The sequence below is a fragment of the Solenopsis invicta genome, chromosome 5 (genome assembly GCF_016802725.1).
Source record: "Solenopsis invicta isolate M01_SB chromosome 5, UNIL_Sinv_3.0, whole genome shotgun sequence".
Classification (NCBI taxonomy): Eukaryota; Metazoa; Arthropoda; class Insecta; order Hymenoptera; family Formicidae; genus Solenopsis; species Solenopsis invicta.
Window position 1 is genome coordinate 1,633,366 of NC_052668.1, and position 26,141 is coordinate 1,659,506.

At 30.6% G+C, this 26,141-nt stretch overlaps 2 protein-coding genes across 3 annotated transcripts; both read right to left on the reverse strand.

Moving 5' to 3' along the window:
- LOC113005520 (histone-lysine N-methyltransferase SETMAR-like) lies at positions 1 to 3,834 on the reverse strand. Its single transcript, XM_039448888.1, has 2 exons — positions 3,792 to 3,834; positions 1 to 464 (listed from the first exon to the last, which is right to left on the reverse strand). Exons 1-2 carry the CDS (start codon positions 3,832 to 3,834, stop codon positions 1 to 3), a joined length of 507 nt encoding a protein of 168 aa, XP_039304822.1.
- LOC105206436 (glucose-6-phosphate isomerase) lies at positions 3,212 to 26,141 on the reverse strand. Of its 2 annotated transcripts, XM_039449117.1 has the most exons (11): positions 25,886 to 26,141; positions 25,544 to 25,637; positions 24,625 to 24,816; positions 17,731 to 17,811; positions 17,440 to 17,655; positions 16,256 to 16,495; positions 8,277 to 8,457; positions 7,921 to 8,039; positions 7,625 to 7,847; positions 4,909 to 4,975; positions 3,212 to 4,804 (listed from the first exon to the last, which is right to left on the reverse strand). In XM_039449117.1, the coding sequence occupies exons 1-11, from the start codon at positions 26,014 to 26,016 to the stop codon at positions 4,681 to 4,683; spliced, it is 1,668 nt and encodes a 555-aa protein (XP_039305051.1). In that variant the 5' UTR covers positions 26,017 to 26,141; the 3' UTR covers positions 3,212 to 4,680. The 2 variants fall into 2 exon arrangements, with proteins under 2 accessions (XP_039305051.1, XP_039305052.1); XM_039449118.1 differs by lacking the exon at positions 7,625 to 7,847.

Sequence of the window (26,141 nt, forward strand, 5' to 3'; positions counted from 1 at the left end):
TCAGAATTGATCGTTGTGTTGTCCGATAGAAGCCAAAAAAAGAACAATTTCTTTGAAATCCCACCAAACAGATAGCACCACCTTTATTTGATGAATATCGGCTTTCAAAGTGCTTTGAACCGGTTCATTTTTTTTACTCCATGATCTTTTGCGTTTAACATTGTTGTAGGCAACCCATTTTTCGTCCCTAGTAATAATGCGCTTCAAAAACAGATCATTTTTTTGACGTTTGAGAAGCAAATCACAGACGTCAACGCACAGATTTCTTTCTGTAAGAACATGAGGAACCCATATGTCGAGCTTTGAGATTAAACCCAGGTGTTTCAAATAATCATAAACGATCAAATTTGATGAACCAAATCTCTCAGCGATCTCACAAGTTGTTGTTATTCGCCGATTTGCATCAATTAATGCCTTTATTGTATCTTCATCAGCTTCAACTGGTCTTCCAGAATGTGGTGCATCTTCAACATCAAAATTGCCGGGTCAAAATTTCGCAAACCAGTTTTGACACTGGCGTTCTGTCAATACATCTTCTCCATACACATCAAATAATTTTTTTCTTGCTTGAACAACATTTTTACTTTTTCGATAGTAAAAAAGTAAAATATGCCAAAAATGCTGCTTTTTACTTTCCATATTTGATAGGGCACCAAACAAAAACTACTGCGTAGAATCAATCGAACTTTTTCACAAACAAGCCTTGCTATATCAGTTGTCAAAATATATAATGATTATGCGGCTTAAGTGTAAAGTTGCCCTCTGTTGGAAAAAAACGAAATTACTTTCCGAACAACCCAATAAAATCCGCAGTAGACACTATAATTTAAATTACGAACTACACCGCAAGAACTTGGCTGGTTCCCCAGCATGCAAATGTGGATATTACAGACAAGACATAAACCACATTACCTTTCCTTTCCTCTCACCATTACCAAATCCAAAAAGATCAGACTATACATTTTAAGTCAACATACTGATTCCAAATGAGTCCCAGCTACAAATATTTTTCCTCTTCTGGGTTTCCCAAAGATCAAACTATGTAGCCTTCTCCTTGCTTTTATGAAATCATTTCAAATTCAAATTTAAATCCTCCCACCTTGCGGACGCCTGCACGTGAGTTCGCGGTTTATCCGCGATTCAAGGGAAGAGCTCTGTGCTCCAAAATAATCCCCACTCAATTACAACTCATACCAACGACTCCAAAACAAAATCAGAGCACGAAACGCGTACCACACCAAATATTTTGTGATCCTACTTAACTTTTTGAAATTGCATTACTCTGACCTCTCCAACTCTCGCTCGGTTCGCCGTTTGGAGAGGAGGCTTAAGTTAACTTTGAAGAAAAGGTCAAATCCCCGCGAATCAAGATAGGGGACGGGCATCACTAAAAATTGGAATTGGAATTAGAAGAAACGGACACAGTAAGAAATGGATACGGTTGCAACTTCCACACTAAACAATTTTTTATTTAAAACTTGAATTTGGGTTGGTTTAGTTAGAAAATATATTTATTAAATTATCGTACGGAAAGTAAATGCTTGAAAGTAGGAGGGGCTTTGCCTCTCCTCCATAATTGAATAAATATATCCATTTTATCACTGAAATCAATTTTAATGTGTCCGATTGTCATTGTGTCCGTTTCTTACTGTGTCCAATTGTCACTGTATCCGTTTCTTACTATGTCCGATTGTCCGTTTCTTACTGTGTCTAATTGTCACTGTGTCCGATTGTTACCACCGTGTGTCCGTTTCTTACTGTGTCCGTTTCTTACTGTGTCCGTTTCTTTCTGTGTCCGATTGTTATCACTGTGTGTCTGTTTCTTACTGTATCCGATTATCACTGTGTCCATTTCTTACTGTGTCCGATTGTCATTGTTTCCAATTGTTACCACTGTGTGTCCGTTTCTTATTGCTTTCAATTGTCAGTGTGTCCGCTTCTTACTATGTCCAATTGTTACCACCGTGTGTCCATTTCTTACTGTGTCCGATTGTTACCACCGTGTGTCCGTTTCTTACTGTGTCCGATTGCAATCATCGTATGTCCGTTTCCTACTGTGTCCGTTTCATTCAACTTGCTGTGTCCGATTTATTGTGTACGCAACTGGGAATCACTCCACCTCTATTGCCTCCTTGACCTATACAGTTATTCCTATTTCCTTTTTCTTTTGTCCGTCTCCTATATCTCTTGCTCCATCCTTTATGCTTTATGACTTCAATCTCCAACGGCCAGTGATTTAAGTTCCCTCTATCTCCTTCTGCATATACCAAGTCATCCGGATACTTGATTAACAATTAGTACTTATACCCTATGATCAGAAAGTACCGGGAATTTTTAAATAAAACAAAATAGAGTTAAATTTCAGGCAAATTTATTTTATCTCCTTCAAAATATGATCCATCTGAAGCAACACACATGTGCCAACGCTTGACCCAGTCCTCCATGCATCCCTGGTAGGCCGACGAAGGGATGGCCTTTAGTTCCCTCGTCGCATTCTCTTTAATCTCCTTGATCGACTGAAATCTCTTTCCACGAAGTAGCAACTTCAACTTGGGGAACAAAAAAAAGTCGCACGGGGCCATATCAGGTGAATACGGTGCTTGTTTGATGGTATTTACTTGATGTTTGGTCAAATAATTCATTGGTGTTTTTGCAAGAAATTCAGATCCTTCGGAACGAGCCTGGCTGCCACGCGTCTCATAGCCAAAACATCAACCACAATATGCTGTGCCGTTCCATATGCAATGCCAAGTTCACTAGACATCTCTCTTAAGCTGGTATGACAATTTTCAAGCACCATTTCTTTCACTTTCTTCACGTTTTCATCGGTGTTCGACGTCGATGGACGTCCGGAACGAGGGAAATCTTCCACCACTGTACGACCACTTTTAAAGTCTTTATACCACTCGTATGCTCTTGTTTTTGATAGAGCAGATTCGCAAAATGCTTTTTGCAACATTTTCAGTGCATCGGCACACGAAATTTCGTTCGCAACACAAAATTTCAAACAAACTCTTTGTTCAACAAAATTATTCATGGTAAAATGCGACAAAATGAAAAAAGTTGACTGATGTAAACAAACGCCAGGCAGACACTAATGATCGGATGGCACTAAAACCTGACAAATGTGCGTCTTAAGGTCGTACCAACATAAAAAAAAATAAACCGGTTCCCGCATGCGCGGTACTTTTAAATAAAAAATTCCCGGTACTTTCTGATCATAGGGTACATTTATCCATACCTTTAATTTACTTCTACAATACCTACATTTTTACTTAAATTTATACCTAATCCTCTTCTTATTCTACATTCTAATTTACAATTTTTCTTTGCTACGTTTTTCTTTCCTATAATATCATTTTTCTCCTCCGTACCTCTATGCAATCGTACCTCCTTCTAATCTCCTTCCATTCTTTTATTCACAATTTCACAATATGCCATCCTCTCTTCATAAACCATTCTGCCAGATTCCTTGTATTACCTGTCACTTTAGCCTTCCTATAGCTATTTCTCCCTGTATCTCTACCGCCTAACTTGCCAGTTCTTATATTAATATCCCTCTTTATTAACAGATTTCCTTTTTCTCCTTCTTCAATAAATTTCTCTACTTTTCTCCTAAAACTCTTTTACTTTGCACACCGTCACCATTTATATTTTTCTTTTGTGTTTAATTCCGTTGCCTTCCTACATTACTGGCCCTCCCGGATTCTCCCGGTTCATTGTCCGCCCTTACCTATTCTTGTTCCTTTCTTCTATATCTTCCAATATCCGCAAATTCTTTTATCCTCTACCTCCAATTTCCGTCTTCTCTAGTCCCCTATCTCTATAGCTCATACCTCTTTACTTTCTTAATTCTTTTTAATATACAAAACACTCATACTCAACCTCGGTCTATCTTCATACATACACCCGTACGCCCTCACACTGCCTAATCAAGTCAAATATATTTCAGTGTTACATGTATATGTAAGCGATGAAAAAATTAAGAACCGATCGGGATTTAAACTCGGAATTTCTCGTTCGGACACCTAGCATCCTCACTGCTATTCCAAGACACTCCACTGTTCTCCTAATTATTTCGCTCGCTTATCAATACCTAACGACCTTACAGCATTTAATATCTTATATATATTTGTTAGTTTCATAGTTTTTACCAGTTTATTTCATTGGATCTAAAATAGTAAAAATCGAAATTTATGGTTTTTTCACCCGATAAACTTTTCTAGCCAATTTTGACTTTATTACAATATCGTAACATTAAATTATTATTTCTTTTTCTATGCAGCAAAATACATTAGTTATGCATGCCACAGGCATTTAAAGGCGCACTCCATAATGTATTAATAATATTGAAAATCTGTATCATGTATATAGCATAAACTATAAATTTTTAATACATTTTGAAGCAGACTTTATATCACTTAGACATCATAACCTAACATATGAGAAATTAAGAATCTTAAAAATATCTTAAAAATGTCTAAGCTGCATGTTTGTACCTTTTTTCCTCAACTATGTTAAATATGCCTTTTTTCTCAACTATGTTAAATATGCCTTTTTTCCTCAACTATGCTAAGTATACATAAACTCTGATATATAATGTTACTTGGAACAAGCTTTTTATGTCTGACACATCTATTTTAAACATCTTATAACAAAAACGTAGCCTGAATAATATATTTAGGCTCTGTAACGTTTAGCGAATGCTATCAAGCCATTAGTCGATGCATCATGCGTTGTAACATTTTCCTCGCTAGCTAGTTCTGGTTCAATGACTTTAGCTAGTTGTTTTCCCAACTCCACCCTGTATATATATAAACGTTATTAATATTTTTTATTGTATTAAAAATGTTTCTATATTGGCAAAAAATTTGATGTTTTATGCAGAAATATATAGTTTCTTCTTACCCCCATTGATCGTATGAATTGATATCCCAAATGATACCCTGTACGAAAATTTTATGTTCGTACATCGCTGAAAAAAATAGAAATAAAAAAATTAATCAATTGTCTATAAATAGATAATTATATTTAATATATAATGACTAATATCCAATAAATCATGATGCAATCGGCAAAAAAATGATTTTACGTAAAAAAATAAGTTATGGAATAAACAGTTCTTTTATCTCAATATTTTCGATTTATTGTATAATTTTCAAGAAAAATATTGCAAAAAGATATAAAGAATATTTAGAGTAACTGCTGTCCCAATTATTGCTGTTTTAAGCCCACAGTGGAATCTGATATGTTTAGTTTGTAGTTTTTGTACAAATATATGTATAATAAATATTAAAAAATACAATAAAAATAACACTTATTTTGAAGTTCAAAATATGCAAAAATAAAATATTAAGGTAACAAAACAAGATCAAGTCAAGCAAAGTAAAAATAGAAAATTATGTTATTAATCTAAATAACATTTATTTAAACACAAAAATTATATATGTGTTTCGGGCTTTCTTATCCATTTTCAGTATGTTACAAAAGTTAATGACTTGTTCAATGTGCAAATACAAAATTTAGTTCAAATACGCATAATATATCGTTTAAATAAAATACCGCTAATCTGAGATAAAATCTTGTCCCCGTCAAAAAAAAGTGCCTGAGAAAAAAAGATGATGCGAGTCGAGATACGCAATATTTCTGTGCATAGTCCAAGTACAATGGCGTTCAAATCTCAACTCAAGTCTATCTTAATAATATCATATCTAAAATAATGTAAGTCAAAATTAACGCCACTACACTTAGACCACGCATAAAGATATTGCGTACCTTGACTCACATCATTTTTCTTTAAATACTGATTAACTTAACAATATATAATAATTCTTGCGACATAAAAACTTGACAACATAATTCTCTTGAAAATCGATAAATCCTATCGGACGCTTTCTTTTGACAGTGAGAACAAGATTTCGTTTCAGATTAGCGGTATTTTATTTAAGTAACATATTATGTGTATTTAAATTAAATTTTGTATCTGCACATTGAACAGGTCATTAATTTTTGTAACATACTGAAGATGGATAAGTAAGCCCAAAACATACAAAGTCATCGAAAAGTATCAGACCTCTTGATTACTTTAAAAACTAAGCATTTTAGAAAAAAGTGTTTCAGATAAAAGTTGTAAGGTTTCAAAAGATCTATTTTACTGATCTTATCAGTAAAATAGATCTTTTGACCTTAGATGTCGCCAAGGCCATATCAAAATCACATTAATTTTTTTTTAAATGGAACACCTTATTTTTGATTCTAGAATCTAATAGCTGGTGTCAAGAGCTTTCCAAAACCTTACAAGAAAGTTTATTTTCGTTAAGTACTTTCCGAGTTATGACGTTTGAAGAAAGTTACAGTACACTGTAGCTTTCAAGCCTCACAACTCGGAAAATGCTCAACAAAAATAAAAGGTTTCTTGTAGAGTTTTAGAAAGCTCTCGACACCAGCCATTAAATTCTAGAATCAAAAATAAAGTGTTCGATTTAAAAAAGTTAACGTAATTTTGATCTAATCTTGGCGATGTCATCCAAAGTTAAACTGATAAAATCAGTAAACAGATCTTCTGAAACCCTACAACTTTTATATGAAACGCTTTTTTCTAAAATGCTTAGTTTCCAAAATAATCGAAATAATTCAATACTTTTCGATGACCCTGTATATTTAATTTTTGCATTTAGATAAACTTATTTAGGTTATTATTATAATTTTCCATCTTCAGTTTACTGGGACATAAATTTGTTTTAACTTTAATAATAAACATTTTTTTAAATCGCTTTAAAACACTTGTACAAATACACTTTGACTATTCTTTTTCCGTCTAATAGTCAGTAAATAATCGTAAAAAGCACTTAAAATAAAGCCTATTCAAACAGAAAAACACAGATAACTATTGAAAAGAGTGAAAAATTTTATGTATACTTTTATGTATAAAATTCAAAGAAACTTTACTTGCGGCCCATTTTTACAAATTTAGTAAATACGAGAGAAGTTACATTTTCACAATAAAACACATAATAACAAAATGACATGAAAGACAAAATTTTATCGTTAACCTGTCACGTTTCACGCGTATTGGTTTTACTGTTCGTCGCTACTGTCAATGAAGTTCTTGAATGAGGAATCACAAGTTTTAATATATATTATATAAAGCTTTTTAATAAAAAAAGTAAAAATATAAAAAATATATTGAACTTATTACCAGTTAATGAATGCTACCTTCTCGATTACTGCCAAACACATTTAATATTGTCTTCCTATTTACATGTACTCATTATTGTCAAGTATATTCGTATATTTATGTTTATTTTGAGGGTTAATAAAACTTATGTTTCAAACATGTTTTAAACATATAATTATGATATATTATGTGTTTAAAACATTAAAAACATGTGTTAAATAAAAAACTTTTTTTCATGATTTTCTCCAACCTTATTTATATGATAGTCTTTATATGATAGTTTAACATGAAAATATTTTCAATAAATAATGTTGTCATACTTTTTATTCTAATACTACAATTGACAAAAGTAGAAGTCATTAGGACAATAATTGAGATAGCTATATCACCAATTGCTCTATGATTTGTCAAATACTTAACATGTAATTGTATGCAAGAAGTATTTACCAATCAAAGCACCAAGAATGAAAGGTGTTAGTTTTTTTACTACAATGCTGTTTGTCGGTCTGTTACCTTCAAACAACTTATGTGGTAATAATAACTCTATTTGTTCAACGCTTAATCCTGATTTTTGCAATTCGGCTCGAGCTTCATTCTCGTTTTTGCCTTTCATTAGAGCTTCAGTTTGCGCAAAGAAGTTAGCAAGTAAAATTGTATGATGTGGATCAATCTGTATTAAATAAAATTGTACAATAGCAGATATAAGTCTAATAAATAAAATAATGCTATAAAAAATTGTTTACCTGATTTTGAGATTGAACGGGAATTATAAAATCTGCCGGTACAAGTCTTGTACCTTGGTGCAATAATTGATAGAATGCATGTTGTCCATTAGTACCTGGTTCTCCCCACACAATTGGGCCTAAAAAATTTGTTTGTTAATTAATAAAAAACGTTTATACATTCGATATGTTCAAGATTCTATCTGTATATACTTATATATTCTATAAATTGTAAAATGCACGCAAAATTTTATGTTACTAAACATCAAGATCCGTTTCAATCAATGAAGACTTTTTCTTCTCATACATTTGGCATTTTTATCGATCAGTTTTCACTTAGTTGTTTTACTATATATTTTGTATATTGTAGAACATACCAGTGGAGTAATTTACAGCCTTTCCAGAGCGAGTAATATATTTTCCATTACTTTCCATATCGCCTTGCTGAAAGTAAGCTGCAAATCTATGTAGATATTGATCATATGGCAATAATGCGTGTGTTTCAGCTTTGTAAAAGTTATGATACCATATGCCAAGTAAAGCTAATATGACAGGAGCCTAAAAAGATTAAAATAAATTATTAGATATATAAGAAAATCATTTTCCAAGTAGTTCAAATTATTATAATACCTATAGTTTTTAAGGCTTCTGAGTAGCCACGACCATATTGAAATCGTGACGTCATAAGTGAGAAATCACACATAAAAGTTTTTACGTGTCATTTGTAAATAAAAACAATATAAAAAAATTAAATAATAAGATTACTCTAAAACACTTTTAAAAATAGGACTCATCTTTTTCTCTTCTGAGAGTTAATAAATAATCATAAAAATCACATGAAGTGAAATCTATTCAAGCAAGAATACATACAGATATTTGTTGAAAAATATACTTTTATATACAGAGTGTTCATTAAAAAAATTTCCAGCTGATTATCACAAAAAATATAAAAGATACAAAAAAAATTTAAAGCACTTTTTCCATGATTTCGAGGGGGAAAGAGAACGGCACTCTCAATTTCTTATTTGAAAGGTGTTTTCAACGTAATTTGTTGTTTTAAATGGAAATGTATATTTTTTTATTACAGGATCTTATTCTACGTAAAAAAAAACAAATAACTTTTGTAGGAAATATATTTTTTTTTTAAATTAAAAACAAATACAAAATTCAAGGCTTATATAAATATCAATTCAAATAAAACAAGACAAGCTAAAGAGCCGTGCTAGATGTTGTGCACCAAAACCAAATGCCAAATAAATGTAAACGTTTCGACCTTTAATCAACGGTCTTCCTCAGTACAAGACTTAAAATCTATAACAAGCATTCAAATTACATTAAGATTACAAATCTCATCACAAATTATCATCTCATCACGCATTGAATTAGTTGACAAATAAAAATCTTACCAAACGTAAAATGCGACATTCGCTTACAAAAATCGTGATATGTCGGAAACGACATAGTCTAAATGATAATCCCAAAGACCGTGAATAGATATCGTTTTCGGAATATGATCTGGTAAAAACAATAAAAAACAACATAAAGAGAATAAGTAAAAACTAAAAAGAGACAACTACCAATAATTTAGAACAAAAAGTATTGAAAGTCCTTTTGGTTGTTTTTTGATATGCAATATTTTAAATATCGATCTTTTTACAAAAAATGGTTTTTTTATCTAAAATTTCTACGTTCTCCCAATCAAAATCGTGATTATTCTCAATACGATGTTTCAAAATAACCGAGGGAAAACAAGCATTTCTAACATCTGCTTTGAGACTCTCGTGTTTAACGTTTTGTCTGTCCCACGTAAGACTCGCAATCTCTACAATTGATTTTATAAACTACGTCGTTACACGATAGTCGATCAATATAATCTTTCCCGTGATTATAAACTTATTAAGTTTATATGGGATTGTGAAGGCTACATTGCAGTCATACTTACTAGGGAACGACAAAAATTTCTCAGATACCGAATTGATGTAAAGAATCGTGAAATACCTTGTCGTATTCTTATTCGCTCCCTCAATATCATATTTTTATAAAAAAGATATTTTAACCTAAATTGGATCATGAAAAATATAAAATTTAATGGGTGATTGTTGTCAAGTAAAATGTTAATCAAAAGAGTAAAATTCTTTTGATGGAACTGCGGGTATGATAATAAAATAACTCTATTAACCATACTGAAAACAATACCCTTTTTATGACACAATGGGTGATGCAAAAAGAAATTGAGGTATCTTCTCGAAAAGGTGCGTTTACGGTACTGATTGAAAATAATTACATTATTACATTTAATCAATAACACAACACCCAGCACGGCTCTTTAGCTCGCCTTGTTTTATTTGAATTAAACATTTTTTTGTTCAATCACTATTTTAGAAGATATAAAAGAAAATAGCAAACCATAGTTACTGCATAAAATTTTGTCATTTATTATAACAAATGTTCAAAATGTTCTCCGTTGTTTCCAAATGTCCAAAATGTTTATTGAGAATTGCAGAATCGCCTTTATTATTATTTAGCAAACAACAGAGAACATTATAACATTTATTATAATAAATGACAAAATTTTATGCAGTAACTATGCCTTGCAATTTTCCTTTATATCTCCAAAAATAGTAATCGAACAAAAAAATGTTTCCTACAAAAATTACTTGTTTTTTTTACGTAGAATAAGATCCTGTAATAAAAAATATACATTTCCATTTAAAAAAACAAATTTGACCTTCAAATTACGTTAAAAACGCCCTCCAAATAAAAAATCAAGAGTGCCGTTCTCTTTCTCCTTCGAAATCATGGAAAAAGTGTTTTAACTTTTTTTTTGCATCTTTCATATTTTTCGATATAATCAACTGAAAACTTTTCAAATGAACACCTTGTATAAAATTCAGAAATAACTTTATTTACGATCCATTTTTATAAAATTGATAAATACGAAACAAGTCACATTTTCTAAAGCACATAATAACGAAATAGGATGCAAGATAAAATTTCATCAACACGTACGTCATTTTTCAGGTATTAATTCTAATTCTTTCCGCAACACTGCGTCAAGAAAGAATTCTCGAACAATTACTCAAGAACTTTGATATCAACATAATAACATTTATATAATTATTTAAATTTGTTGGTATATATATTTTATTTATGCTTTTTGATTATTTAAATCATTATTTTGTAATTATTGACTTACCTAGATAGTCAAGCATGATTTAACATATTAGGTAAACTAATAAATTGCACGAGTTGTGAAGTTGCCGTCAATTTGTCAAATCGGAATCTTATGTGCAAACTGAGTTAGTAACATGAGGGCGAAATCAATTTAAAAATTAGACATCTTCATTTATAAAATTTTAAGAGTAAACGTTGAGGGTTAATAACGCGCCATGTTAATAGCAAAGTAACGGTATGCGATGATCACATTTCACATACAGTATCCTGTTGGCAACATAATAGCAAACTGATGTCACATCTGACGTTTTACTTATGTCGTAAAATATATACTGAAAATCGTTGAAATTTTTTAATTGTAGCTTTTGCTAATAAAGTATTGACAATAAGAAATTGTTACCCGAACAGTACGCGGCACCGTCGATAGATGGACGCGGTGAAACTGGGGATCAATCATGTAATTTCACATGAAATTTTTCACGTTTCACTTTCTATTTTTTACCCATAAAGAGTTCACGTGAATCTTTTCACGCACAGCGATTATGTATTAGATTAAATGCGTGAAAATTTAGTTTATGCTGCAAAATTCACCTTTTCACTAGTTAAAAAAGTTAAATAACAAATATAAAATATTTTCTCAATGATATATAACTGTTACTAAAGCATATACATTTAGCTTGGTTCGTACCTTTCTGTTTTTATTTTATTGATTTCAAATCGCTTCAGCGGCAACTTTTAAATTCTCTTTCAAGTTAAAAATTTATTTATATAAAAAAAGTGATAAAAAAATATATTTTTAAATAAATAGCAATATTTCTTAGTTATGTTGCATAAATTTAATTTACAAATATAATATATTTATTTTTTATGATCTATATTGTAATAATTATTTTATTATGTAGGAATCTAATTTTTTAAACTATACTCGACCCTAAAATTAAGGGATCACCTCCTATTCTGACTCCAAAAAATAAGCATAATTCAAGAGAGTGTAACTATGTCAAAAATAATCGTAAAAAAATTTTTTTACATGCATTTTAAAGTTTAAAATCTCTAGTTTTGAGATTGATAAATCAACGATTTCCAGATTTACGAAGTTACGCGGATTTAAATGAGGATGCGTCAAATCTCGGAATTTTTTACAAACTTTGCAAAGCTCCACGACGCGAAATAAAAATTGCACGCAAATGCGATTTACAGCATTTAAAACCGTGGATCTTTACTTTTAATTTGCGTTTTTGTTGAGTGTTGTACGATTTTTTTTCACTGAGTTAGACGACATTGAAGCAAAAATGGTCTTTTGCTTCAATGTTGAATAATTCAGTGAGTAAAAATCGTACAACGCTCAACAAAAACGCAAATGAAAGATAAAGATTCACGCTTTTGAATGCTGTAAACCACATTTTTGTGGAATTTTTATTTCACGCCGTAGAGCTTTGCAAAGTTCGTAAAAAAAATCCGACAAATGTCAAAATCTTATAAAAACTTTGCCAAGTTGTACAGAATGAAATAAATATCGCACACAAATGCAGTTTACAGTATTTGAAAGCATGAATCTTTACCTTTAATTTGCGTTTTTGTTGAGCTTTGTACGAGTTTTTTTTCACTGAATTATTCAACACTGAAGCAAAAAATGGTTCCTCTTTTCAATTTAAATAAATCAGTGAATAAAAATCGTACAACGCTCAACAAGTACGTAAATTAAAGATAAAGATTTACGCTTTTGAACGCTGTAAACTGCATTCGTGTGTAATTTTTAATTTACGTCAAATAAACTCGCAAAATTCGTAATAAATTTTGGCACATCTTTATTTTTATCCATATAGCTGTTAAAAATCAGTATATGTCTCCGTAAAAAATCAGTATTTTCAAAGTCGATAGGAAAATTGTATGTAGAAATATTAAATGCGTAAAATGCGTTTTATAACATTTGATTTATCATTTTTGTTGATTTATTATGTTACACTCTCTTTTGGAGAGTAACTATAAGTGATCCTTTAATTTTGTTGTTGAACGTTCACTTAATCTTTGCTGAAGTCAATATTTGGACTTCGTAAAAAAAAAAAAATTATGAAACAATCTTCCAGGGCTCATTTTAAAGGGCAACATCTTTTGATTATTTAAGTTAATTTTTCTCGAAGATTCTTTTACACTACAAAATAAAGTGAGAAATTCAAGAAAGATTTTTAAAAATCAAAAATTTGCAAAACAAAAAATTTTTCATAATGCAATAAAACATCAAAAATATCGTGGATTACTTTTTAATTACTAAATCTTTTCAAAGGTTTTTTAACTTTTGACTTCATGTTAATTTGAATGGCAAACAATTTGCAAATACTAAAATTTGTTTCAATGTTGCAAATTTTTGATTTTTTTAAATCTTTCTTGAATTTCTTACTTTATTTCCTAGTGTAAAAAAATCTTCGAGAAAAATTAACTTAAATAATCAAAAGGTTTCGTCCTTTAAAATAAGCCCTGGAAGATCGTTTTATAATTTTTTCTTTTTACGAAGTTTAAATATCAACTTCAGCAAAAATTAAATAAGCGTTTAACAGCAAACTTAAACAATCACTTACAGTTACTCTCCAAAAAAGAGTGTAACATGATAAATCAACAAAGATAATAAATAAAAGGTTTTAAAACGCATTTTACAGCTTAATGTTTCTACATACAATTTTCATATCAACTTTGAAAACATATACTGATTTTTTTACAGAGCTATATGGCTAAAAATAAAGATGCGCCAAAATTTATTACGAATTTGGCAAGTTTATTTGACGTAAATTAAAAATTGCACAGAAATACAGTTTACAGTAATCAAAAGCGTAAATCTTTATCTTTAATTTGCATACTAGTTGAGCATTGTATGATTTTTATTCACTGATTTATTCAACATTGAAAAGAGGAACCATTTTTGCTGAATAATTCAGTGAAAAACGCAAATTAAAAGTAAAGATTTACGCTTTCAAATACTGTAAACTGCATTTATGTGCGATTTTTATTTCACGCTGTACAACTTGGCAAAGTTTTTATAACATTTTGACATTTATCGGATTTTTTGTTACAAACTTTGCAAAGCTCCACGTAAAATAAAATAATCGTAAAATAAAAATTCCACAAAAGTGCAGTTTGCAGCATTCAAAAGCGTGGATCTTTACCTTTAATTTGCGTTGAGCTTTGTACATTTTTTATTCACTAAATTATTCAACATTGAAGCATAAAAGGTCATTTTTGCTTCAGTGTTGCCTAACTCAGTGAAAAAAAATCGTACAACACTCAACAGAAACGCAAATTAAAAGGTAAAGATTTACGCTTTCAAATGCTGTAAACCGCATTTGCGTGCAATTTTTATTTCGCGGCGTAAAACTTTGCAAAGTTTGTAAAAAATTTCGAGATTTGACGCATTCCCATTTAAATGCGCGTAACTTTGTAAACAATCTGTAAATCGTTTAATGACTTATCAATCTCAAAATTAGAAATTTCAAGCTTTAAAATGCTTTCTTAAAATTTTTTTACGACCATTTTTGACAAAGTTATACTCTCTTAAATTACCTATTTTTCGGTGTCAAAATAGGTGATCCCTTCATTTTGGCGTCAAGTGTACATTATAATTTAATATAAACAATGCTTTTAATATAAACAGTGCTTTTTAAAATTAACTTTAATTTATGCAAATCTTAACGTAAATTAATGCAATACAATACCAAAGAGGACAACCTCTTCAATACTAGCAATTTCAGCAAAAATGTTATCACACTTTTATTCTAATTTCGAAATACATTTATTAATTCCTTAAGGCGATGCTGGATTAACGGTGGAACTCACTCGACGTACTGCAGATTGTTGCAGATTTTTCTTCGACGGACTTAGGGTCGCGTTTGAGGTGAAGAGTAAGGGAAATAGGCTAATGCTTTTTGTCGCACTTATCTGTCATTATTCTTTTGATTTAAGCGCCTCTATTCAAGATCTCTGAACTACCATGAACACAATTTCTGCTCTTCGCACCAATATACGTGAAAATTATATAAACAATTTTCAAATATTTATATCTTTTATACTAAAGCCTCTAAAATTATTCTACGAGCGCCGTATTGTTCTTTCATTTAATTCACATCCCGCTAACTACTTATTTCATACACACAATGTCTAAAAATTTTTATATAGGACACATGTTGTCACAAGTCGGCTGCAAACGACGATAATTAAATTATAACTTTTTAATCAACTTTCGTTTTTCGTATTAAATTACAGCTAGCGAGGTGTGTTTATGTCACTACTTTAATTGTGTAAAAAGATTTTGCGATCTGTAAAGCCAATTAAGAGATATGAGTGGCCAAAAATAAGCACGTATAGAGACCGATCCAACATCGCCTTAAATTTTTACCTTTTTGCTACTAAAGTTGATGGCAAAAAAGGTCATATTTTCATTAATGAGTGAGTTACATGATCCCATGGAATCGTACATAATTGTGCAGTTCACGTGAAATTTTTCACTTTTCATGTTTTCGTCCTAGGGAAAATGTTACATAATCGATCCTCTGAGTTTCTTGTAAATAAAAACCATATATTAAAGGATAAAAAACATAACGTTACAAGAATTTTAATTTTAATTTAACAAAAGTATATTTTGAATCAAGAGAATTCCATTTCATGAAAGGATACCTCAAAATCGAGTTTTCAAAATTGAAGTTTGCATAATTGGACTTAAAAATAAAAATTAATGAAATGTGATTTGACAATGCAATTATGAGTTTAATTCCTCTAATTATTCTGAATATAAAAGTATTAAGATATTATTAATAATTAGAGAATTATTAAATTAAAAATTATTAATAGCTTCAAAATGTTTTCATCAAATGCATGGTATTCATATTTTTGCAAATGTTACCATAATGTTACTGTCAATATGTTGTTAAGTGCGGACAGCAAACCGAGGAAAATCATTGCCATTATATTGCTATCATACATATATTTATTGCGTAGAACAAAGATGTTATGAATTTATCATCAGCAAATTTAGAATTCACATGAGAGCAACATTTCACATATAATAAAACACTTTATCCTTAGTTTATCGACATCTGTTGCTGCAACTGTTGACAGCAACATGACGGCATTTTGAACTCATTTGACTATCTCGATATTGTTATTAAATGTGATTTCTCATATTTCATAGACTTACATTTTGTTCTAACGGCATAGTACAAAAATGTTGATCCATAAAGTGAGCTCCACTTAAAAGTTTTTCAAAATTATCAAAACCAATTGACAAACAGATTGATAAGCCGATAGCTGACCACAATGAATAACGTCCTCCAACCCAGTCCCAAAAGCCAAACATATTTTTCACGTTGATGCCAAATTCTTTAACTTTTTGTTCATTGGTAGACAATGCTACGAAATGACGGGCTACTGCAGCTTCCTAAATAATTTCATATTGTAGTATCAGAAAAAAGAGAACACATATTAAGCAGAAACTGATATTTAAATAATCAATATATTAAGAATATTTACCTATAAATTACCTATAAATGTGTTAATATTCATACTTTAAATAAACCACATAAAAAATGTGTTTCAATATTCTATTTTTATTAAACAATGTATTTTCATAATTTATTTACTGTATTTGTTATCTTTTATTGTTATAATATTAAAATTTTAAAGCAATGACAAAAATCTTAATTTTTTGTATACTTTAAGTATTCAAGATTTATTTAAAATTTTATTGCAATTCTGAACTTTGTTGTTTCGTAAATAAATAAGTTTTATTTACAAAATAATCTCTTCAGCGTAATAAAATTTTACATTTTAGATTATCTTGAATACAAGTAATTGTATTTTAAAAAATCAGATTTTTATCATTATTTCTTAATACATTTCCATTAAAATACATGATTAAAATAAGTTCTGATCTAGGTAGAAAATTGCCGCCCAATTTTGTGTATTATTATCAAATATGAGAACAAAAAGTCTATGTCAGTCACAGTGGTTCTTGGTGCCGATTAATAATTTTTAATTTTTACAATTTCCAACTCAAACCGCGCCGCATTTTGTCAAACTTATAACACAGTCGTGGAATATTATACATGCTTCTTAAAGCATTAATATTATTATTCCGACTTCATGACTATGTTTCAAATTTAACAAAATACGGCGCGCAATTTAAGTTGGAAATTGTAAAAATTAAAAATTATTAATTGGCACTAAAAACCGCTGTAACATAGGCCTTCTATACTCGTGTTTTAATTTTGTCAGTCCCAAATAATGTATTATTGATTTTCAAATGCAATATAAATAAACCTATAATTTTTCATTATTTTAAAAATAGATGTAATACATCCTTAAATTCTAACTCATACTTACATCTTTTAATGCTTTCAAGAGCCACTGCTTGGCAGTGGTTGCATTCGTTATAGTTTCCTGTGTTGTAAACGTCTTGGAAGCTATTATGAACAAAGTTGTCTCCGGATTCAACTTCTTAAGAGTTTCAACTACATGAGTGCCATCAATATTACTAACAAAATGAACTCTAGGCCCAATGCTGTATGCTTTTAAAGCTTCAGTTACCATAAGTGGACCCTATTAGAATAAAAATAAATATTAAATATTAAACAGATACCTGACTCACGGTAAAACACATTTTGTAAGAATTACAAGATCAGAGCCTCCAATTCCAATATTAACAACATCTTCAATAGGTTTACCGGTAAATCCTTTCCATTGTTTTGTCAATATCTGTAAATAAACATATTTTATATATTAAGATATACAGGAGACAAAATGCGAATGCCTGAAAATATACTACTTATTTTATTAATAAGAGTTTGATTCACCATTTGTTTTTAACACTGTTAACACAAATTCTATTTTTGTTGGAACAATAAAATGCTTGAATAATTATCAATGCTGTACAATTCTTTTAACAGAACGGCCTTTAATTACTTGAGATATTAAAAAAGAAAATTTGCATCTTATTCTTCTAAACTATTCACAATAATTCGACAATATTTAAATAAGATGATTGCACTGAAAAGACGTTTTGAAAAACAAAAGACAAATTTTGAAAGATGCAGAAGTAAAAGAAATAAGAAGCAACTTTAGTCATCCATCACAGGGTGTTTCTTTTTAAATAATTAATCGATTATATTGATACATTTATTTTTTTTCTTCAACATACATATGGCCAAAAAGGGGATTTGCTTTACAAAAACAATTAAAAACTCACGTATCCATCTATGCCATTTCGCGCTACTTATTCTATATCTACCTATTTTCTACCTATATACATTTCTATACTCTACATTTTTTAATATTTTCTTTACGTTTTTTTTTACATTTCTATATATTTCTCTATTTTCTCCAATACTATTTTCTTATACATAATAAAACTTTTATTTTTTCTATATACCTATACCATTATATACATTTATACTTTTCACATTTATACATTTTTATTTTTTACATTGCTAAGTCTTTAAGGCTCCTGACTCCTCAGCCGAAAACTCTGCGTTGACGGTAGCGACATTCCGTCGCGGACAAAATTAGAACTAATACACGTGAAACGTGACAGATTGACGATGAGATGTTGTCGTGCATGTCATTTTGTTATTATGTGTTTCATTGTGAAAATATGACTTGTCTCGTATTTACCAAAATCATAAAAATAAACCGCGAGTAAAGTTTCTTTAAATTTTATACATAAAAGTACATTTTTCACTCCTTTCAATAGCTATCCGTGTGTTTTTCTGTCTGAATAAGCGTCAATTTACGTGCTTTTTATGACTATTTACTGACTGCAAGACAAAAAAAGGATAGTCGTGACCGATATTTAGAAGTGTTTTAAAACCATCTAATTAGTCTGTTTTATCCAAATTGGCTTTATTTACAAATGGCATGTTTGACAAAATTACGTGTGATTTCACGCAATTTCTCGCTTCTGACGTCACGACTTCAATATGGCCGCGGCGAGTACTCAGGAGCCTTAAACCGTTACACATATTAACATTCTTTCATTACTTACATTTTTCCATTATGCATTTATTTCTAAAATTCTATCTTCATTTCTATTGCCTAAACTTATTTGTTTAGTCTTATTGTCTCTTTTTTATCACCTATCTTCTTATATATTTTTTCTACTTTCTTTTCTTTTTTTGTCCTCTTCTTGTTCTTTTAACTCTTCCGTTTTCTTCAATTCTTTCTCCCTTTCTTTCCACAGTTTCTTTAGTATCCTAGCCTTTGTTATATCTAACTCCTCCGTCCAGATTCTATTTATAAATTTCCTCTTCATATCTATCTAGCTCCACAAACCAATCCTTCATATACTCGTACTTTTTTACATTTACATTATTATACTATACAATTAATACCTACCATTTTCGCAGAACAAGCCCAATTTCTCTCCTCCAACTAATACTTATAAGCCTGCTCCAAATTTGCATACCTAATTTTTATCAAAACTCGTTAATTTGTCATTCCTATTTATTTTCTCCAGTTTTCTTTCCCTAAATAATTAGAACTTTCAACATTTACCATTATATTTTCGTACCTTTTGTTATACCTTGCCTTGACAATTCTAACTTTCTTCCCTCTTTGCATATCTTTTTCCCTTAATATTAATTCTATTTCTATTTCCTTCCTTCTTTCTCTCAACTCTCTTGATTCTATTACCCATACATTTCTATTGTAATACTTCTCCTTTTTTTCTTCGTAATTATCCTTCTAAACATATCTTTTTTTCTCATCCTAACATTCCTTATATTTCTTTTTCTTATCCTAATTCTTTCTTCATATCTCCTCGCTCTTATTGTCTATCCTACTTTCAATTTCTCCATTGTCAATTCTCTTGTAATTATGTGCCTTGGAGTACAGAAGTCTACATCAAACCAGTCCATCTCACAAACATAATTTATCAAACATAACTTTTTTTTAATTCTTCTTTTTCTTCACAAATCTTATTTTGTACAAAGAAAGTGGTACTTAAACAGAGTCCATCTTCTTTTAAAATCGTTCCTTCATATAAACATATTCTTTTCCTTAAACCCCATATTTTTCTTGCCGTCATTTTGCCATAAATACAATTGCAGAACCAAACTTTATTCACCGGTCGTGTACAGAAAATGTGACGGCCATGCAAAACTTATTCAACGAGCCCGTTGGCCCAAAGCGCAGCAACTGCAACTTATCTGTATTTGTCTTGCAAAAATTGAGAAAATTCATAAGATGAAAAAGCGGTTCCTCAATCAGAAATGATTTCCATGGAATTTCCGAAAACATTAAATGTCCAATTTAAGTGTTTTATGGTCTCTTTCAAGCTAGTAGTCTTTGCCGGGAAAAGTAAAGTGAAACTCGTAAATGCGTCAATAATAACCAAAACGTAGCAAAAGCCGTCAGTAGTTTTAGTTAAAAGACCGAAATGGTCTAAATGAACCGTGTGCATAAAATATGCAGGGGTAAAATGAAATTGAAGTTTACCTTTTTTGATATTGGTTACCAAATTATGCAACATACAAGTTAAACAATTGTCAATATGGTTTCGTACTTGTTTGTGAATGGACGGAAACCAGTAGTTGTTGGTGATACCTTTCACCGTTTTTTCAATACCACAGTGAACGTAATTATCGAGGTATATCCGTATATTTGGTACCATGGAATCTGGCATGTAAAAATGAGGTTTGTCCTTACATTTGCGGTAAAACAAACCCTCGATTAATTCATATTTATCATGATCTGATTTTTCCAAAAAAATTACAATTGTTGGAATATGAGGGTCAGCTAACTGCCGACATTGCAATTCCTTTTCTAATAGAAGTAAATCTAAAGAGACCACGATGCGGCTTAGCGCATCAACGTGGGCCATTTTTGTACCTTTACAAATAAACCATACTAAAAGAATAATTTTGCAATTGAAGGGTCCATCAAGCAATACGTGGGTTGAGGTTTGCTTTGTTGACCGCAAATACGAGTGCATTACAATCAGTGACAATTGTAAAGAGTAAACCATACAAATAGGAATGAAAACGCTCGACGATGACAAGCATTTCCAATTCAAATAAATAACGGCTCTCTGCCGTATTCGTTGCTTGGCTAAAATAAGTTATCGGAGCCTATTTTCTGTTATTCTGTTTTTGTAGCATAATTGCTGCAAGAGCAGATGCACTTGCACCAGTATGCAATTCAGTCGCGGATTGGGAGTTATACACCCGCAACACCGGATACTCAAAGAGCAAACATAAGAGTATCAAAAGCTTCAATACATTAATTATCGAAATCAAAATCAACCGATTTTTTTAATAAATTATAAAGAGGTCTAACCTTTTTGGCAAATCCTTTTACGAATTTTCTGAAATAGCCGACAAGGCCCAAAAATCTTTGTAATTCCCTTACATTGCAAGAGACTGGAAATTTGTTAATCGCTTCTACATGTCTATCACTCAAAGTAATACTCTGGTTAGTAACAATGTAACCTAAATATTCTATTTTAGATTTTTAAGAAATTGGCACTTAAGAAAATTTACATTAAACAAATGCTGTCGCAGCAATCGCAACACAGCTTCGAGAATCTCGAGATTTTCTTTGATCGTGGTAATCGGAATGAGGATATCGTCAATGTATACCAAAATTTTATTTGCTTTAATCAAAGGTTGCAAAATTTAGATCAGTTTCTTTTACAATTCGACAGATAATTCCAAATATCCAAAAGGCAAACGTTAGAATTCATATTGACCGTCCAGGGTCGCAAAAGCAAAGTATTGCGTGTGATTAGGGTGAATCCTGACTAAAAGAAAACTTTCCTCCAAATCCAACAAAGTAAGAATAAGTTTATTTGATAGTTGCAACATCAAATCCTCTATGACGAGAAAAGGATATTTTCGTTTGATAACCCGTGAATTTAATGGGCGTAGATCTACGCATAAGCGTAGCTTACGGGTCTTCTTTTTGACTAGCACGATACGCGAGCAGTATGGAGAATTGAATTCCTTGAAAATACCGCGAGACAACCAATGGTCTATAATGTCTCTAACTTGTAATCGTTCGGCCCATGCTAAACGCCTAGGCAGATATGCGAAAATGGAATGGTCGTGTAACCTAGCAGTTATACCATGGTCGTCATTAGTCACAGTGGATGAAGATTTGTTAACTCTACAAATAATGTCGCGGACTCTTTGGTCCGTCTCGATTCAAAAATCCGTTTGGATGCCAAAAATTGCGATATCCGGAGAATTCTCATCGATGCTGTCGATATTCGTTTCTGCAAAAACAATCTCATTGAGCAACTTAACCCGATTCTCACATTTAGAATCAGATGGTTCATAAACAAGAATCAATTTGTTAACAAATTGAAAAAATCTCGTCCGAGAACAATGTGAGTAAACCATGTATTATTAGAAATAATATGATAGTTAATTTTAATAGGAACTTTAGGTAACAATGCTAATTCTAGTGAGATTTCTTTTTTGCCGACAACGTCGATCAGAGAATTATTGAGAGCGCAAAAGTTGAATTTATCCAATTCCACATTCTGGCCCAACAGAATTTTACAAATAGATTCTTGTATAAAAGTAACTAGACTGCCAGTGTCAATAAGGATAAGCAAACTACACTGGCCACCAAAGAAAGCGGTACACTAAAAATTTAGGAAAAATTTACCAAACTTTAAACGCTTGTAAAACAGGAAATATTTATGATACAGAAGTGTTTCAAAAAAGGAATTACAGCTTGAAACCAGTACTTTGAGAAACTTTTAATGCCGCTTAAGTGGCATAATTAATTTGCTAATAGCCGATGATAGAACAAAAACTTGCAAAATCGATAAATAGAACGTGCAGTTTCTAGAGTTGTGTGGAGTAAAGCAGTTGACGTAACTCAATGAGGTAAAAAGCTTGTAAAAGTTCGAATTTTACCCTTCAAAATGCGATTTTGCGGAACTCGATACGATAATTTTTCGCTAAGTTATGCCAATTTGAAGAAAAGTTGTTTTTTACGAGATAATAATGAATTATGAATTGCAATGTCGCCGTTTTCAATGCAAATCACTACAATTCTGTCCAAGACATGTTGTTGGTTTAAAAACATCCGTGTGTGTGTGTGTGTGTGTGTGTGTGTGTGTGTGTGTGTGTGTGTGTGTGTGTGTGTGTGTGTGTGTGTGTGTGTGTGTGTGTGTGTGTGTGTGTGTGTGTGTGCGTGCGTGTGCGTGGTAAAAAGCTTGTAAAAGTTCGAATTTTACCCTTCAAAATGCGATTTTGCGGAACTCGATACGATAATTTTTCGCTAAGTTATGCCAATTTGAAGAAAAGTTGTTTTTTACGAGATAATAATGAATTATGAATTGCAATGTCGCCGTTATCAATGCAAATCACTACAATTCTGTCCAAGACATGTTGTTAGTTTAAAAACATCCGTGTGTGGGTGTGTGTGTGTGTGTGTGTGTGTGTGTGTGTGTGTGTGTGTGTGCGCGCGTGCATGTGCGCGCGCGCGTGTGTGTACAGGGTGATTATTAATGAATGTCTCCACTTTTTACTATAAAAACACGCATTTGTAATTTCTAATATAATATGTTAGAAATATATATCCGTCGGTAAATCATGTTCCTATGGTAAAAAGTGAGAACATTTATTAGTAATCACCCTGTGTGTGTGTGTGTGTGTGTGTGTGTGTGTGTGTGTGTGTGTGTGTGTGTGTGTGTGGTTTTAAAAATATATAAAGATGTAATTTTTACTTTTCGACATTAAATTCGTATTAAAATTCATTAAACTCACAGAACTGAAGTTATAATTATTGAAAATCCCATATTATTCGCTAATTTTATATCAGAGAAACAAGCATTATCCATGTTGTAAAATTAACATTAAATTATGAATCCAAATTAATGGAACATATTTTTAATAAAGATATGATCCTTTAACTTTAATTCTTTTTTTGAATTAATTCTCTATAATTTTTAAAACAACTGATTTTTCAAAAATTACCTTGCATTTGCTGTAACTTTATTCACATATTTACCCAAATTACATAGTTTCACCAATTGTTACTGCCATTTCATTTTTTAATCATATACTAGAAGGTCGAAACTAAGTAAAATTATGGTTGAAAACCATTGCATTACCGTGTACCCTTTAATAGAAGCATAAAACGTGAATGATTCCATGATAGCTCGTGAGGAACAAAAAATTACGATGGCTAGTAAAAGTTAAGTTAAAACAAAAAATTGATTTGCTTATTACTCTAATTTTTCTTCAATACAATTTTATATTTTTTATAAGTAATATTTTAATTACTTTTTACTATGTAATAAGTTTTTTCAAAGTTTATGATAAATATGACAATTATCAAAAAAATAATTTATTTTAAAAAAATGTTATTAAAGACAAATGTTAAAAATTACTGTTACTATAAGAAAACATTTCATGATTTTATGACAAGAATTTGTGTTAAAACTTAATAGTAAGTCAATCTCTTAATAAAATAAATAGCAATTTTAACAAGTAAGTATTCACATTATTTTGCTTTTGTATGTTTATAGAAAAAAAAAGAAATAAATGACAAACTTACCTCGTTTGTAAACTCTTTCATATGTTCTAATACTGCATTAATATCGGGCATCACATCTTTACCATCTACCAGTATCGGCATATTGCTTCTATTACGCAAAGCAATATGTAGAACTGCTCTATTCTCTGTGAAATTGATCTTTTCGCCATTAAACATGGCACTTCTCGCAGCTTCTATTTCTCGTGTACGAGCCTATAAAATAATAATATAATAAGATTTCCTCTATAGCACCGAAATTTTTCAGACGTATATTCAGAAGTGTGTACTATGCCACACAAACATTAACACACACACACACGCACACACACATATGAGACAATATTTTATTTGTTTAACATTTTTGTACTTCTACCTATACAAAATAAAAATTTGAAGTCCATATTTGGATAACATTCATCAACTTTTTTTTTTTTGAAAACAAAAATCTTTTTCAAATAAAAAAATGTAAAATTAAAACGTTAAGGTTATTTAATAATAATTGTTATCTAACATATATTATACTTAATCTATTAGTATAGTTGTTGCTGTCACATAATCCAATTATATAAAACATACATGAACTAAACAGTTGCTTTTATCACAAGTTATACCCAAGTAAAACAATAAGTCAGTATAACATCAAAGTAATAAAATAAATCGTGATTGATCAAAGAATTTTAATAATCATTTTGAAATCATTTTGATGTTATTTTGAAGACATGATAAAACTTTTGGTTTTATTTCTATGTTTTCAAATTTATTGCAAACATTTTAGAAGCAAGATTTCTGTTGCCATATTTTATACATTTTGCAAAATCTTCTCAGCATTATTATATATAAAATATGAGAAATGGAAAAACTTTGTTAAAACTTTTAGTAACAGTGAGTGAAATGTTGAGAATTTTACCAAGATAATTTTATATAAATTAATTTTACATACCAAGTTAAATAATAAATCAAGTACTTCCTTGTTAATCATATTCTTGGAGTAATCCAATAGAATTGGTCCATCTTGTGGAGTAGAGAGTTCTAAACTATTTTACATAAGAATAAATATAGAACCACAATTACAACTATAATGCAATTAAGTGTAAAGTAACTATCTAGAAGCATGCATTGCTTTTCATTATTGTCGATAAAAAAAATGTAAAAATATTTATTATAAAATTCTATGTGTATAATAAAAAACAATCGTGAAATATTTTAAAATATTTTTTTAATCATAAAATAAGTGACCTTTAAAGATCGTATGAAGGTCGTTTAAGGTGAAGTAGAGACGTACCTAAATTTTTCAAAACGTTTAGGATCCTGTTGAAACATATTATATATATTAATCTTCGAGCCATTGTTGTCAAAGTATTCTTGTAGCTGTTTCCATGCGGGCTCAGTCAATAAATCTAACTTGGATTTCATTTTCTAATTTAAGAAGACCGCGCCGTAATTTTCAAAAGAAAAATCAGTGACTAGAGAAGAAGAGAATATCTCTTACAAGATGATCCGTCCACAGAACATATACTATGAGAAATGAAAGCTCTGTA

What these genes read in the sequence shown, in the direction of transcription:
- LOC113005520 (XM_039448888.1), bottom strand. Translation starts at nt 3,834, where the DNA reads ATGAGCTATAGAGATAGGGGACTAGAGAAGACGGAAATTGGAG. An exon ending in AGAGAAGACGGAAATTGGAG is followed by an intron (nt 465 to 3,791) that starts GTAGAGGATAAA and finishes TTGATGTTGAAG; the next exon opens with ATGCACCACATTCTGGAAGA.
- LOC105206436 (XM_039449117.1), bottom strand. Translation starts at nt 26,016, where the DNA reads ATGAAATCCAAGTTAGATTTATTGACTGAGCCCGCATGGAAACAGCTA. An exon ending in CATTCTTGGTGCTTTGATTG is followed by an intron (nt 4,976 to 7,624) that starts GTAAATACTTCT and finishes TATTTTTTTCAG; the next exon opens with CGATGTACGAACATAAAATT. An exon ending in AATTCATACGATCAATGGGG is followed by an intron (nt 4,805 to 4,908) that starts GTAAGAAGAAAC and finishes ATATATATACAG; the next exon opens with GGTGGAGTTGGGAAAACAAC.